Source organism: Vicugna pacos, chromosome 6 (assembly GCF_048564905.1).
Source record: "Vicugna pacos chromosome 6, VicPac4, whole genome shotgun sequence".
Taxonomy (NCBI): domain Eukaryota; kingdom Metazoa; phylum Chordata; class Mammalia; order Artiodactyla; family Camelidae; genus Vicugna; species Vicugna pacos.
Genome location: NC_132992.1, coordinates 82,661,873 through 82,679,044, shown reverse-complemented (window position 1 = coordinate 82,679,044; position 17,172 = coordinate 82,661,873). Strand labels below are relative to the sequence as shown.

Below are 17,172 nucleotides of genomic sequence, written 5' to 3'. Positions count from 1 at the left end.
AAACTGTCTTTGTGATATATCGATCTTTCTTCTTTTCTTGCCTCTCTTGTTACCAGACTGTGGGTGGTAACATATCTGCAAAATGTTTTATAGGATACAGAGTGCAACATTTTAAGCCAAGAAATTTAAAACAGGATACGAAACAAGGGGATGGAGGAGGGAGGGAGTCGATCAAGGTCATATCTGTATATTAAGGATTTGGTGAACCAATGTTGCAGTTTTGTTTACCTGCAAATGACTTCAATGCCCATCAGGAAGCAGGGTCAAGACAGTGACCAGACACCCACACGGACGGGTCCTGCACTTTCAAAGATGAAGCCCATTCATCATAAAACAAGCCTAATGGTTTTAAAGCTGCACTTTCAGAGGGTGTACAATGCATAACTGGGAACGTGTTTTGAGGCCATTTTGAAGGATGTATTTGGAGAAGGGGTGGTCTGAGCGCTGGTGCATGGGTGTAGACGAGCCTGCCCTCACGCTGGCTTCTCTTCTGTTTCAGCACATCAGGTCCACCCATCTGGCCGGGCAGTACCTTCTTCAAGAGAAACGGAGCCCTTCTACAAGGTAGGTCTCTAGCAGCCCCTGTCTCCATCCCCACTCCCCCACCCCACCCCCGCCCCGTACTTGGTGTCCATCGGGAGAGTTCTGTCCTGTTGCCGAGTGGGCGCTCTGGAGAAGCGTGAGTGTTGTGGGTTGGGTCTGTTCGTCCAGTTCTCTGTGTTTCTTCCTACTCACGTCTTCTGGTTGCTGTGAATTGTTAGCCTGAAACCAGACTGCTTCTTTGGTCTGTCGTCACTCGTCATATTCTGGAAGTGTTTGGCTTGCTTTGGTGGCATTGGAATCATGTAGAAGTTAAGATGCAAAGATAGTGTAAACTGGGCTGATAAAGAAAAAACAAACCCCGTACCATATTCCCAGTGCCTGGGCTGTGGGGAATGTTGTGGGTGTTCTGGCACTTGGGTCATCGTGGAAGTCCACTGGTTCTTGGCTGTCCCCCGACATCCGCATGCGCCTGGAAGGGTCACTGTTGCCTGTTTTGAGGCTCAGAACACCCCTCCCTCACCCCTACCAGCATCGTTTGCAGGGGGACTTCCTTCCTGAGGCGCAGCCCACCCTCAGCTGCCTTCTACGGCTTCCTATCCAGGGCACTCAAGGATTTCAAACTGCCTGTCATCTCTACTTTTGCTATCAAGTTTCTTTAAAAATGGCCCACATCAAAGAAGAATAAGTGGCTGAAAACAGCAGTAAGATGCATTCTAAATTCTTTGAGAAATTACATTGGGGTGATGGCTATTTTGGGTGTCTGCTCTGCGGATTGGCTGGAATCGGCTGGCTCCCAAGGGTCTTCCAGCTTCCCTTCCCTGTCAGCCTCTGAGCCGCATAACTGGCCCAAGCAGATGGCTTTGGTTGTAACCAAGGGTTTAGGACCCATGCTGTGCCAAGTGGGAGGAGTTTCAGTGCGTTTTGGTTGGTTTGGAGCGGTTAAGCCTCTTTTCCTGCGGGCCGGGTGTGCGTGTGAAGGAGTTGAAAATAATTGTAGCTGAGAAGAGAGGCATTTATCTTCAGGTTTCCAGAGCAGCTCAAACAATTGTGAGACATGTCCTCACGTTTTTTGGGGTTTTTTTTTTTTTGCTATTGTTTTAAAGGCCATACAGTTGCATGCTATCTTTTTAATAGCCTGTGAAATTGGTAAATTAAGGATTTCTTTGCATTTTTTGCTTGGTACAGGTGAGATTTAGGCTGGCAGTTCTGATTAATCCTAATTTTAATGACCAACCTAGATATCCTAAATATTTAAAGCAAAAAAAAAGGAACTCCCTCCATTCTCAAAAATTAATACATAATTTTTAAAAAGTCTGTTCCGTTCTCCCTTCAGAAAGTGTAAATGGAAACCAATTATGATGCGCCTTTGGGTGTTTTTCCCAGCGAATTGTGAAGTTATGTGCATCTTTATTTCTGCTGTAGATCTGCGGCGGTGATATGGACATCATTCATGGTTGGATTATTTTCACAAAAGGGATTTTATTTACTTAGAGCATTTTCTTATAGGATTTTTATTCATTAAGTTCCACATTAGAGATGATTTGCTCTAAGCGTGTTAGTTTTGGGTTATTTCTGCGGGGCAGAGGCATGAGGGAAACTTGATAAGGTTTCTGAAGTTGAGTGGTTTCGCTCATTCTGTCTCATGGGTGGTCGACTGTTTTTCTCATCTTCATAGGGTTAAGTGTTCTCCTAATTACTCTAGGCATTGAGAATTAAATTATTACAGATTTCAGATGCTCATTGAATCCACGTTCACTTCAGTACAGCCCATTTATTTATTTTTTTGGTGCAAGTGGAAGAAGGATCTTGGGGAGAATTTGGAAGTGTGGGTGAGGATTTGTTCGTGGTTTTTTTCCTGTGATGTTTCTTCGTTGGCTATATATGTATAGAGAGTTCTCGAGACACATATCTTGATGAAGTTTTTTAAACGGTATGCATGTTCTTCCTAATTAATATTTTTGTATTTCTTTGGTGAGTGTTACTGATGAAGTTGCTGATGCCCATGAACAAAAGTTCAACAATAAAGATAAAGGCATAGAAAGAAGGGAGCTGCCCCATCGTGCCCGCAGAAGCTATCAGCTAGAATCAAGTAGAAAAAAGTAACCTGATTTATTCTCACTTCATGCTCACTTTCTCATCTTTATACTTTGTATACGGACCCATTCCTTCTTTATCTCTGTAGCAAGCAGGAAGATGTTTTTCTAGATAATCAGACTAGGAAAGAACTCTCTTAATAGGTTCCAGCCACAAGGATTGGGATTGAAGGCCAGCAGGATGCTGGAAAGAACCCAGTGCCTGGAAGCGAGGTAGAAGGTGAAGCGTGGTCACCCATGGTGATGCAGGAACCCAGCGCCAGGCCAGCAGAGCCAAGCCTGACCCTGGGCCCTGAGCACCAGCAGAACTGGTTAAACCAGGCTGCAGTGGGGCCAGGGAGAACTTGCTCTCACGGAGTCGCCCTGGGGGCTGAGACTAAAACAGTCCAGAAGCAGCAAAATACACGGATGGATGTGCCACATTGCTTGGAGGACAAGACCTCGTTTTTGTCAGGAGGGAGAGAGTGTGGTGGCTGTGACTTCTTGGGAGAATTGACACTTGCGTGCGCAAGGTCTTGAAATATAGGTGGGTGGGGGCAGGTAGACACAGAAAGAGGGCGGACAACAAGGGCTCATGGGCACGAGAGGACCACGGAGCGAGCGATGGGAACGCTAGGGGTGGGTGCAGAAAATGAGGGGCTCTCGGGCACTTTGGGATATTGACATGCACCCCAAGATGTGTGTCAGAAGAATGCTGTGATTTCCAAAGAGAGGATAATGGAAGTTAAAACCTGGATCAAAGAAACAAAGTGGCGTACTGGTTGCCGTGGGGAATCGCTGCGTATCGTCTAACACTTGTCTTGTTTATAAGCTGTTGAGCAGAAACATAGTACAGTTATTTTTTTCCAGCATAAACCCAATTGCAAGAATTAACTGGAAGCACCGAAGGTCCCATCAAGGGTGGCCTCTGTGTTTTGGTTCTTCCAGAATCACTGGCAAGGGGGCCTGCTGAATCATCTCGCAGTTTTGAGGATAATGGGGTAAGATTTGGTTTGGATTACACCAGGCATGGGTACTTAACATAATTGGTCATTTCATCAATTCATAGTATTTGTCTTAAATGCCATTAAGGCTGCTAGAGACGGTTTCAGTATGTTAGCAGTTTCAGGGGGTAGAGAGTGCTTCAGTTCTTGTGCAATAGAAACCTCGCCGAGCACCAGAAGAGGACAGACCCTTTGTTTCAAAGGGACCCAGGATGGGGCCAAGCAGATGAGTGTGGCTTTTTCGGAGCCCTTAGGAGTGGCCAGCTGACAGGTGTCTCCCGCTGTACCCTCTGCCTGTCTCTGCGACGGTCCCTATGTATATGAAATACATTTTTTAATTTTTTCATTAAATAATGTCTCTTATTTTTACAATTAAAAGAGTAAAGCATTTTCAATTTTTTCCCTTTTCCAAACTCCTAGCCACCCCCCCAACACACACACACACACATGTTCACACCCATCGAACTTAGAACTAGTTTACTTTATTACCCATCACCTTATTTTAAAGAGTCAGTGATTCCTGATTAAAGACATTTCCCACCTGCGGTCTGACCCTTCCTCTGCTCCCTGGACGGGTCGTCCCTCAGCTACATCTGCCATCGCTGCTGCTATTCAAGTCACGCCTTCTGCTGAGTTACTACGAGCTGCCGCCCGTCTCACCTCCCACGTCAGCCCCATTTCGGCCTTCTTAGTCTTGATGGGCCTCCAAGCTCCCCACAGAGTTTTGCCCGGAGAGAAGCTACTGCCTTTACAGCTCTGAGCCTGCTGACCACTTAGGCCCAGGCACACGGCCCCACCTGCAAGCATGTCTTTCTTATCCATCTCCCGGAGTCCGGCACTGGACTCGGCTGGAGTTCACTGAAGTTCCCTCAACCACAGACAGCCCATCCTGAGGTCAAACCACACATCCCAAATCTTCTTGCAAAGCAACTTGATCAAGTGATGCAGACCTGCCTGGTTCCCCACATCCTGCCGGCCTTCCTGGCCCTCCCTCTGCTCTCCACTTGGTCACCCCATTGTGGGGCCACAAATTATTAGCCAGTCTACTTCCGTAGGATGCAGGGGTGGAGTTAAATTCCATAACACGCGTAACAGATTTTTATTCCCACTCACTTCTGACATGAGCTAATGAAATGGAAAGAAGCCCTTCCAGGCCTTCTCAGAGCCCAGGGCAGGGCCGTGCTCACGCCGGCCCGAGAGCAAACGGGGGAAAGGAAACCAGCTCTTTTGCTGTTGGATGCACGTTGTTTCTGTGAGTGCACAGATATGCTGCTGGTGCAAAACGTGCAGGGAGCAAATTATGCCCTTTAGGTGACCTGCTCTGTGGGATGCTAGGTGACCTGCTCTGTGGGATGTCAGTTTCCCAGGTCCCAGATTGGCTCCATGCATTTACTTTCCTGGGAAGACTGTTGTGGGTCGCCCCCTGCCCACAACCATTACCCTCGCCCAGAGCTCTGCTGTGGGTTTTCTCTGCTGAAATGTAGGCGATACATCCCTTTGGTTGTATTTTGCAGCATGAAAGGCTCAGGAGCGAGTCCTGAGCTGGAAACAAGTTACAGCAGAAGGAGCACCAGGTCACCTGTGCGGGTCCCCGGTCGTGGTCCCAACTCTGCCACTTGGTAAACTTTGTGACCTTGGGCAGGCCACATGGTGTCCCTCAGGGCTCACATTCTTGCCTGTGAGTTGAGGAGCGGACCTCAGGGACGGCAGAGGTTTCCTGTGGTTCCCATCTCTGATCCTTTCTAGCACCTTCCGTGAAGTGGGTCAAAGTGGTTTTCAGGATCCACTCTCTCAGTGGAGAGAGTGCTGCCTGCAGCCAGCAGTCAGCAGATGGGTCCACAGAGAGGAAGCAGGGTGGTGGCTGCCTGACTTCATCCTGATCCTTCAGCAAGACCTTTCTCAAAGGTTTCATGGAGCATAGGGAGACTCCATACGACAGAGCTGGACAACCCGGAAGGGAACGTCTTGGCGTCTTGGGCACCTGGCTTACCCTCTCTGTAGGGGTAATAATAACATGCTTGTCTCGTGGGGTTCTTGTAGGAATCAGTGAATTCAACTCAGTAAAGCAATGAGAAGATGCTAAACTCCCAGAGTTCGTTATTGTAACATTTTACAAAACTTAATCCTAGGAAGTAGGGCGAGCATCCTCTGAGTGTGGTCTGCCTCGTGCTGTTTCTCTTCTCTGCTAAAATTTCCCTTGTCCATTTGTTGGGGCTAGTGATTCTCTGAGTGGGGCGAAAAGACAGGAGAGCCCAGATCCTGCTGGGTTTATATGTGGATCTCTGCAGGGCAGTTTGCTCGTCTCTTTATCTCAGATTCCTACTCAATAGGACAGCTTCCTTGTGAGGTCACCCCGCTCACAGAGACCAAACTGTACGCCCTGCTGTACAGTTGTGCGTACCCAGCAGGTGCTGAGGTAGCCCCCTCGGCCCGAGGTTGAATCCCTCCCTCTCCGTGCACCGGCTCTTTGACCTTGGGCCTCAGTTCCGACTGTAAAATGGGGCTACCAGTTGTGCTTCCCAAAATCTTTGTGGAGATAACAGGAGGATGTGAACGCGAAAGCATCCATCCAGTCTGCTGCTTGGCTTGATGAGTGAAGGCGTTTGACCCTGGACTCTCTTCCCATCCCAAGGTTTTTGATCATTAATCCCTGCAGGTATATGCAGGGTGAAAATTTCCAAAGTTCCACAAGGCGCGATCTCCCAGACTCCTCTCCAGTGTCCACTCGCATTGCCTCACCGACGTTTCCTGTCTGATAGAACCGGGATGTCTGCAGAGCCCTGGTCTCTGGTCCAAGCACTTCTTTCTTTCTGTCAAGACCCAGATCTCAGGTTTTGTTTGGGGTTTTCCCTGCCCCTCCCCCACTCATTTCTTTCACATTTGGTTGCAGCCCCTGGGCTCGTTGGCATCTTTCGTCTAATCTGCTCCACAAGCTGACTCTTTTGTCCATTTTGCAAACGAGGGTATCCACCTAATGCATAAATCTCCTGATTCTTGCCCCCAGGCACACCCGTTTCAAAAAAAAATAGTAATAACAGAAAAGGAACAAAAAAAGCCTCTGTGCCGTTTCCCCCCAGTGCTAATTGCCTTCTGTCCTATTTGGCCTGCAGAAGTCCTTTGATTTTTCAGAGGAGCCCTTATCTCCTGGCGTGTCTGTCTTATTGTTCTACACCGAGTTATTTGTAAAGATATTTATGTAACTACAATAATAAAGTCACCTGGCTGTTTTTGTCCAAGCAAGTGAAGTTAAAGGGATGCTGTCCTGTTCTTTAAATCACTCAGGTTCTGTGTGGTCACTCCGAGCATGCTCTTAAGTTGGTTAAACACTATAAGGAAATGCAATTTTATTTTATTTCTACTCCAGTCTTCTTTTAAATTGAAGTGTAGTTGATGTACAATATTATATATGTTACAGGTGTACAATAGAGTGATTCACAATTTTTAAAGTTTATGTTCCATTTATAGTTGTTATAAAATATTGGGTTTATTCCCCGCGTTACACAATATATTCTTGTAGCTTATAGTTTATACCTCTTAGGCCCCCAACCCACAGATTAACCCTCCCCCTTCTGTCTCCCCACTGGTAACCACCAGTTTGTTCTCTACATCTGTGAGTCTGCATCTTTTTTTGTTATATTTCTTGTAATTTTGTTGTATTTTTTGTATTTGTAGTATTTTTTTAGATTCCACATGGAGGTGATACCATCCAGTATTTGTCTTTCCCTGTCTGACGTAGGAAATGCAATTTTAAAAGAAGGCTTTGGTCCATTCTGACCCTCACCGTCTCTTAGGAATCCAAATTTGCCCCAACTTCCCAGCGTCTGCAGCCTGGCGTGGACGCTGAGAAGGCCTCAGTCGGGTGGCCTGTGTTTTCCTGTCTGTCTTTAATTTCAGCCAGTCTCTCTACCACTGCCCATAGGAACCGTTTTCTTAAAAATTCAGTGGTGTACTCAAGAGAGAACGATGGCCCTGTGGACAGAAACAGGGAAGCCTGAAGGAAGTGCCAGCTTTGCCAAGGATGTGGCATTGAGAGCTTTTGTTGAGAGCTTCCTCTGGGCCAGACCCCTGCGGGGCCAGGGGTTGGGTGCGGGTAGGCTGGTCCTGCTGCTGGAAGGTAGAAACCCAGTGGGAGGGGAGGCGAGGGGAGGGGATGGAAGGCAGGGCAGGAGAGGGAGTTTTAGACGTTGTCAATCCAGAAATGACCCCTGAGGTCGCACGCGCATGTGAGATTTTCAGGCAGTATAGAATGAAAAAAGAGGGAAAAGCTCTGTCTTGAAGACCTAGATTTATGATGGAAAGAGGGATGTAGTGGACAATAAGCAACCATGACGTCAGCAAAGCTGCTTGGTTCGAAACTGGAGGAGATCACTGAAGTGAAGGCCAAAGAGCTCCAGGGAGGGGAGGGGGCAGGGGCACCCAGCGTGCAGAGGCGGTAGGGGTGGGAGGTGGGGGGGATGGGCTGGAGAAGAACCCACTGTGGGCTCTGATGACTCAAATGGCACGCGGGGCCCCAGGGCACACCCCCTCATCTCTCTGTCTCTAGGGACCTGCCTGTTCTGGACATGTCGCACAAATGGAATCGCACCATATGCGACCTTATGTGTCTGGATGTATGTATTCTTTACGTTACTCCTATAGTAGCCTTATGCCTTAGGTAGTATTCCTCCCATTTTGTAGGTGGGAACAATAAGGCCCGAAGCAATTGTTCTGCTCAGGGTCCTGGAGCTTGGATCACAAACCTGGACTCACATTAATTAACCTTTGGTTCAGAATGGCATAAGTATGTCTAAACAATTTTCCACTTTAGATGTTTTGATGTTCTGCGATGTTTTGCAGACTGGGGCTGGGGACAAAACTGTTATAATGAGTAAAAGCGATTTGTTATGACAAGACAAAAAGATGGAAACGAATCCTTACGTTGACTTCTTCCGTTTAAGTAATGAAAATACTTTGTTTCTCTTTTTGTCCCCACCCGTGACTGTTGTAAAGATTTAACTTTAAGATATTTTAAAGATGGAGGATAGAGAGAAAGGGAACTCCTGAAATTAGTCATTCGGAGATTAATGCAATGAGAGGACTCACCTCTTAATAGAATGAATATTTTATGAGAGTCTGTCTGAATTTTATACTAGGAGAGAGATAAAGATAGTTTCATATCAATTATAGTTCAGCAATAGGAATATTTCCTTACAATTGGAATTTTTGAGCATTTAAAAATGTTTTTCTTATCTGATTAAAATCACTGTATCTTATTTAAGTTATTGTATCATTTAGATTACAAAATATAAAGATTAGACAGTTGTGGATCTTACTGCACTACGGAACCTCCTTTTATCAGAGTGCTTAATCTTAAAATACAATTGGAAAAGTCATCCCCCTTGGAGTTCTGTTTAACCGTGCTTGGATGACAATCTGGAAATATTTTTATACAATTACAGTGAAGAAGAATTTTTTTTAGAATAGACTGAGCGAAATGTTCACATTACAGTTTCAGAAGTGAACTTAAAAGCATCCACCTGTAAACTGCCAGAGGTCAAGTTTGTGTTCTTGTTTGGTTCCCTTGACAACCAAAAGGTGTGGCTGAGAACTCCTGGGTGTTACTCGCTGCAGTGCGTGGGGCAGGTTAAGAGTGTATGCCTGTGTGTGTGTGTGTGTGTGTGTGTGTGTGTGTGCGCGCGCGCGCGCACGCGTCCTCTCACAGGAGTCGATGTGACCCATGAACTCAAGCTTACCCGACGTTGTGAGTCCACAAGATTAAATCTCTCCTGCCACCCCCTCCCCCTGCCCCTCTTCCTGTGGTGTTTCCACCCCACCCAGCTCTGCTGTTGTTGGCCTTTGCAAAAGATGACATGAAGGACAAGAGCCCTCCCTTTTCAAATCAGGCACACCTGGACCCGTTCCCTGCCTTGCTGCTTAACTGCTGTTTGGCTTTGGAAAGCTTGCATAAACTTCTTTGAGCTACTGTAAAATGCAAAAATACCAGTCTTGCAGGATAGGTGTAATTATACGGGAAGATTAGCTGATAATCTACACAGCATCCCTGGCACTTAGTAGGTGCTCCATGGTACGTGCCATTCCCTCTGCTTTCAACCCAGTGGGGCAGCGTGGCTGGGAGAGAAGCTCATGGACCTTGGAGCTGGCCGGTCTTGGGTGCGAAGGCCAACCTCTGCCATCCACCAACCGTGTGACTTGGAGCAGCTCCTCCGGTTGCTTGAAGCTTTCCTTTCCAGTGGGTGAGACAGATAGCAGTACTTCATGGGGTTCTGTGAGCATTAAAATAGTGTATGTATGGGGGCTGGCACGCTGCCTGGCAATTACTGAGTGTTCAAGAAAGGGAGTTCATTATGTTTATGATAGGATTTCTGCAGTTTTGTGAGGTGTTTCCATTCCTCCTACCCCTCAAACAACAACATAAAAGAATCCTTGCCCCGTTGAAGGTCATAGCTTCAGGAATGTTTTCAGCCTCTCTGAGGCTCCTGTTACGTAAGACAGATACCCACAGAATGCCCACTGGAGGAGCAGGACTTGAGTCTTTACCAGCTGTTCACAGTGATGCTTTTGAGGGACTGAGATCTTGCAGAAACATGACACAGGAAAAGGAGGTTCCTTGGGGATGGGTTGGAATAGCTTGGGGTCTGTATTCCCATTTCTTCCTCTTAGTGTCTTGATTGTGCCAGAATATAAACTATTTGCAAAGATTCGTTTCAAAGATGGGAGGGAGGAAGAGGGAGAGAAAGAGAGACATACTTGCAGTGATAAAGAACTTCAGAACGTAGTTTAAAGGATCCTGTTGAACTTGTCCTCTACCTTGGTCACCATAGTACACATGGATCTGCCCCTCTTTGAGCTGTGATTTTTCTTTCTTTTCTTTTTCTTTTTTTCATGTGGCACATTCAGGATGATGTCATTCTGCTTATTGGAGACACCTTGCAGGGAGGTGTTAGAACCACAGGTCTGTGCCTGATGACATCTGCCAGGAAGATTTCTCTAACCCTGCGTGTTGGCTGTGGATTCCTTTCCCACACTTGGGGCAAGATTATTAAGACATCGTGTACCGTATTTCTCAGACTCTGAGAGATTTCATTCTTTAAGTTTTGCCGTGGTTGGAAAATGAAACAGGAATGAAGTTTTTCAGTTTTAAACTTCGGCAGCTGTTGTAGGCTGCGATGTTCACAGGGACGGCAGGGGTACCAGTAGGGGTAGCAGGGCACCTAGGACATCTCTCTCCCCTTGTTTGCCTCCCCACCCCCACCCCCCTGCCAGCCACACAACTTCCAATAATATTCCAAGTGCAAGGTGCCGACTTCTGACAGAAGCTCCCTGGCCTCCGCGATTGGCTGAGGGGCAAGCACATGCCAACGGGTACTTCTTGTCTTGGGTGTGGGAGCGTTAAAGGATTGCTGGCATCACAAGGCCTTCCACACAGAATCGACCAGTTTACAAGGAATGGCACCAGTGCAAAGAAGCAGAGATGAGGGGCCACTCTACCACTGCCCTTCCCATGGTTGGATTAGGTGAGCTCATACATTCTCCTTCTTACTTAAGCCAGCTTGATCTGGGGTTGTGTATGTGTGTGTACGTCCCAGAGTCCTGACTAACGGAGAATCTCTGAAACAATGGCATCAGTTCAGCTAAGTGTATGTCACTGATGAGTTCTGTGGGTCAGTGAAATTCCAACCCCCCCACCGTCCTAGGAGGCCCCCCTCATGATCTGGCTGTCTCTTGAAAAAAACTTAAGATGAGCTTGGAGAGCTTTAGCTTTCCAGAGATGGTGACTTGACTTAAGCAAACAAAGTAGGATCGTGGTAATAATAGTACCTATTTTCTCTGCACCCCAACTCAGCTTTGCCTTTAGTGGAAACAGGCTGAGAGAGGCTCCCATTGAATTTACAAGGTGGCTGCCAGCAGCCTCTTGGGCTGCAAACTTTGAATCTAGCATTTCCCCGGTGTTCCCAGAAGTCATGAGCAGCACTGTAATTAGACCAGCCTGCATCCCACGGCCACCCGGAACCATCACTGTAATCAGCAGAATGGGAGGGGCGGGTTGGTTTACTCTGGGGGTGGAAACATCACTAGGAGATGGGAGGTTCTCCAGATGCAAGTCAGGGTCAGTTCCCAAAGAGAGGAAAAGGGACTCTCCATTACGGCATAGCCACTTCAAAAAGCAGAGCAATGGGCAGTAAAACTTACGTATGCAAGTATATGTGACCAGCAAGGGGAAGGTCTACGTGCAGATCTTCCCCTTTGAGATTCTCCCAGCTTTCTTTTCACAAGCATGGCTGTCATCCATGGGTGTACAGGACTGCCAAGAGCTTGGGGCGTGTGGTGGTGTCGGTCAGGGTAAAGTAATGTCTCAGAGGCCAGAATCTTAGTTAATGATGACATCCACTTTGCTTGGAAGAGCCATGGTTGCTGAAATGGATTACTTGAACTAGACTTATTGATGAAAAGGAGAGTGGAAGATGGGGCCCAGCTGCCCTTTACTGAGGATTAACCTTGCACATCCAACCTCGGGATCTTCAAGAACATCTCTTAGCAGCCCGCGTTGATCCCCAGGGTCCTAACTTTGGAATACAAGATGCTTGGACAGTTGGTGGATGTATTAGTCTACTAGGGCAGACATAACAAAACACCGCCGCCTGGGTGGCTCACACGACAGATTCACGCCCCACCGTTCTGGAGGCTGCAGTCAGAGACCAAGGAGTCGGCAGGTCTGGTTGCTCCTGGACCTTCTCCTCGGCTTGCGGGCAGCTGCCCGCTCTCACTGTGTCCTCACATGGCCTCTTCTGTGTATGTGTACTTCCTCTGGTCTCTTCCTCTTCTTGTACTGTTTTCTCCTTGTCTTTGACTTTTGTCAGTTAGATGACTTGCCTCGGCGTGTTCTCTATGGGTTAATCCTGTGTGGGACTGCACTTCCTGGACTTGGGTGACTGTTTCCTTTCCCAAGTTAGGAAAGTTTTCAGCTTTTACCTTCTCCCTCTTCTTCTAAGGACCCCAGTCCTCTCGGATTAGGGCCCCATTAGGGTCCTGTTTTGTTAGAGCCCCATCCTTAACATTCTCATTTAATCGTAATTACCTCTTTAAAGGCTCTCTATCCAAAGTCAGTTACATGGAGGGTTAGAGTTTCAACCTTAATTTGGGGAGGGAGTCACAGTTCAGCCCCTAACCATGAATTACATGTGTATATTTCACAAACATTTCTTGATTTCCTGCAATGTGCCAGGTGCCCCTCAAGGCACTGGGGACAGAGCTGACCTCCTGCCTCAAGGGTTTGCAGACTAGCGAGGAGACAGAATCATGAAGAAGCCTTGGTGGCTCGAGCTGTTGCAGAAGGGCTCAGATTCTGGGGGGAGGAAGTCAGGAGTCAGGGAGGACTCCGCTGAGGGGTGCTGCTTGTGCAGTGCAAACCTGCTGCCCCTGCAGCTCCTAAATCCGCCGCGCCTGTGGGCTCCTCTGCGTGGCTAACTGTGCCCTTCTCAATCCCAGCATCGCTCCAGGCCTCAGTACAAAAGACGCGCTGCATCATGGCGGTGGCAGAAACACTCACTCAGCCGACCTCACACAGTTGTGAAGCCCACACCGCAAGGACAGGTCGTTAACATGTGCACGGACAGTGTGTCATACGTGACGTATGTGTATTCTAAAGCAGTGGAGAGATAGGATGATCCGGGATGGAGACAGGAAGGTTGTGATGTCCCTTTCAGGTAGCTTCCCTCATTCGTTTCAGGAAAGAAGATGGGAAGATGAAAGAAGAGTGTTCCAAGAAGAATTGTGGGGAATTCTGGTAAAGGCAGTGGGAAGGGGGTTGACACTAAGGAGTGGCTGGATAGTGGGGACTTGGGCTCGATGGTGCAATTTAAATTTTGTATTGAAACCAGGCATAGAAGGAGGAGTCAAGAGCTAAGAGCTGATAGTCGTAAACAAGGGGAGCTCCTGCAGGGTGGTACGTGTGGTATTGCGTGATCACAGCAGAAGGTGGTCAGGGTGACTTGGATTGTAGGGGTCAGAGCTGGGCTGAAGCAGGGAAAGGATGCAGGCAGCTTTGCTGAGCAGTGAGCGGAGACCCAGTGAGTGGCAGACCCAGCGGTAGCTTTGGGTGGAGGTGAGGTGGGGCGGGGGCGAGCGGGCAGGTGAGGGAGCCTCACGTACCGTTAGGCTGGGATGCCTTTGCATTTCTCTCATGTCCCAGTCCACTTAGGAAAAGTACCAATAATCACGTCTGAAATCAGTGTAATTTGAAGAGTAATTGGGTAATGAAAATCCAGTTCAGAACCAAAGATGGAGCCTCTTCAATTTCACTTGCTGGTTCCCAACTTAATTTTTGAAATTAAGACACCTCTAACGAGTCTCAAGATTGTTCACGACCCGAAGTGTAGTGAGGGGAAGATAAGATACTGAATGAGAAAACAGATTCCATTTCAGTAACTGTGATGTTGTGCACATGCGCATATCTGTGTGTGTGCACGTGTGTGTGTGTTAAGAGGAAGGGGGGTGCGATAGTTCTCTATATAAGGACATCTAACTATACATGGCATTTGTTGGACATGTGAGGTAATGAATTTGGAGGGAAAATGGAATTGCCTAAAATAGCTTTTGTGCTTACAGAACTGAGTTTGACATTGGAGGGACCTGGCTTTGAATCCTGACTCTGACAGTCCCTAATCAAATCAGTCAGTCTCTCTCTCACACACACACACCCATCCAGACACCCACACACAAACAGCTCCTCGTTCATTTACATATATTCCTTTTGGCTTGCTCATATATTCAACTTTGAGCTTCTGTTTCTCCATCTGTAAGACTAGGAGGTTACCACCTACCTCTCAAGAAGTAAGTAAGGGTGAGGGGGTACAGCTCAGTGGTAGAGTGTGTGCTTAGCAGGCACAAGGTCCAGGTTCAATCTGCAGTGCCCCCATTAAAAAAATTTTTTTAGAAAAAGTAAACGAAGTCACTTACATGCAAGCCAACGCTTTGGGGAGATCACCTGGGTTCAGTGTTGCCCCCGCCAGAGCTCACAGGGAAGGTGGGCAGAGAAAAGTCAAGGTTACAGTTACCCTTGGGGTGTGAGGTGGTGAGGGAGGGGTGCAAGTGGCCCTTGAGATGCCAGTTTGTTTAGCTGGGTCTGGTTGCCTGGGTAAATTGTTTGTGAAAATTCACTGAGCTGGACACGTACGTGAGCTCTGCTGGTTATGTGTGACTTCAGTCAAGTTTCAAAAAATGATTAGGCAACAAAAATTTCATTACCGCTGCTTGATTTCAGATTATTATTATGCACGTATATGAGATTCTTACATGATTTAAAAAATGAGATTGCCATAGATTTTGTTAAATCAGTGTAGTAAATTAAAGCTGGGTGAAACACAAAATAATAAGAATTTCTCTCACAATCGAGCGTGTTTTATTAAGGCCCGCCAAACCTACTTGTTATTTATATTGTTAATACAATATTTAGATTCCATTTGAACATGCCAGCTGGCAAAGATTACTGAAATGTCAATCTCTTCCAAGACTGGGGTTTTTTTGTTTTTTGTTTCTAACATTCATAACCAGAGAGTTAGGTTCTGAAATGTAGGTTAAGATGAGTTTATGTGACTATAAATGAAATTCAAAAAAAGAAAGGAAAACTGTTTCTCAAAGAATTTGAGAAGGTCTTTGCCAAAACACATAGGAGCCTCACGCAGACTGTAAAAGTGTACCTAAGCAAAAGTGGGTTTTCATTCCATCATAGTGTCTTGATGGATAAACACGTTAGTAAAGTAATTGATTTAGAAGTCATTATTTAAACCTTGAAACTTCCTAGCAAGCATTTTGCTAGTGGAGAAAACGTTGTGTTTGAAAACTTCTGAGATTTGAAATACGCAAGCCAGGGTGGGGGCTGAGCAAAATGGGTGAAACGGGTTGAAAGGTACAAACTTCCAGCTATGAAATAAAAAATGTCTCGGGGTGTAGTGTACAGCATGGTGACTGTTTTATAATATGTATATGTGAAGGTTGCTAAGAGCAGATCTTAAAAATTCCTATCACAGGAAAAAAATTGTAACTGTGTGCGGTGATGGACATTAACTAGACTTACTGTGGTGATCATCTTGCAGGACATACAAATATCAAATCACTCTGTTGTAGGCCTGAAACTGGTGTAATGTTACATGTCTGTTACATCTCAATAAAAATAAAAAATAAAATAAAAGCCAGCCAGGCCAGTTACACTGAGATTCATAACTCCCAGTGGAATATGGAATAATAAAGCCTTTTTCAACTGGAGGCACATATAATTGAGGTTGTACCTTGAAGGCTGACTTACAAAAGAGAACCCTTCCTCTGCAGCATTTGTCGAAATGATTAAGGTGTTCGGGAAAGCCTGTCAGACTGCCGAACCATTCGTTATCTTCAGTTAAACCCCCAGTCTGTACATCAGCCCTTTTGTAAATACTGAGTGGCTAATGCCGCCTCTTAAAATTTCAAATCCTTTAAGAAGGTGTTGTAATTAAAAAAAAAAAAACACTTAGCATCATTTTTATGTTAATACTCAGACATGGATGTTGTCCTGAGCATTCCCAGGCCAAAGACTATGAAACGCCCCTATTTCGGGGACAGAGGGAATCTCAGATTTGTCTGAATTTGTTTTCCCAAAAGACTTAAGACAATATTTCAGTGTGTTTTCTTCATGTTTTTAGTATAATGATGTTTTCTTTTTCCGTTTTCTGATTTTTGACTAGTTGAACTGCTGGGAGTCTACACAGTACAAGTGCTCCACCGATTCTGTATTTTTTACAAATTGAAGGTTTCTGGCAACCGTGTGTCAAGCAGTTGTATTGGCACCATTTTTCCAGCTGCATTTGCTCATGTGTGTCTCCGTGTCGCATTTTGGTCATTCTCGCAACACCTCCGACTTCGTCATTGTCATTATATATGTCATGGTGATCTGTGCTCAGTGATCGTTGATGTTACTACTACGACTTGGTGAAGGCTCAGATGATAGTGAGCATTTTTTAGCAATAAAATATTTTTTAGTTAAGGTATCTACATTTTTTTAGACATAATGCTATTGTGCACTTAGTAGACAACAATATAGTGTAAACACAACTTTTATGTGCATTAGGATACCAAAAAATGTGCATGTCTTGCTTTATTGCAATATTTGCTTTATCGCGGTGGTCTGGAACCAAACCCACAATGTCTCCAAGGTCTGCCTGTAAATACTGCTGAAGGACTTTCCTCACTCCTGTAGTTATTTATACCAGGCTTTGAAGTATCAGTCGTGAGGTTTGTATTCATCCCCTACATCAGGTGTTCTGCTCTTTTTATTTCAGCGGTTGTGCAAGAAAAGTACACACCCTTGGTTTTGGGGCCACATCATGGTACAAAATTAACTTATGGGAGTGCCTGCGTGTGTCTCTTACATGACTTGGCATATTTTTTCCTTCCTTTGTCCTCATCCTCCCCTTTGTTTCATGTGCTTCCTTGGAACAAGGTAATTTTGTATTTGGGACCATTATTTTGGCCATAGTGGCAGACGGCCACAGGTCACACTGGCCTTCAGTTGGCATGCGGTG

General features: G+C 46.1%; 1 protein-coding gene across 6 annotated transcripts in view; it reads left to right on the top strand.

Annotated features, from left to right (window-relative positions):
* The window catches only part of FOXN3 (forkhead box N3), a 364,903-nt gene that overhangs the window by 249,056 nt on the left and 98,675 nt on the right, over window positions 1-17,172 (top strand). For all 6 annotated transcript variants that reach the window (XM_072963564.1, XM_031679324.2, XM_031679322.2 and 3 more), the window contains one exon: window positions 500-564. In XM_072963564.1, coding sequence (XP_072819665.1) covers window positions 500-564 — 65 coding nt within the window. The remainder of the gene's footprint in view (window positions 1-499; window positions 565-17,172) is intronic.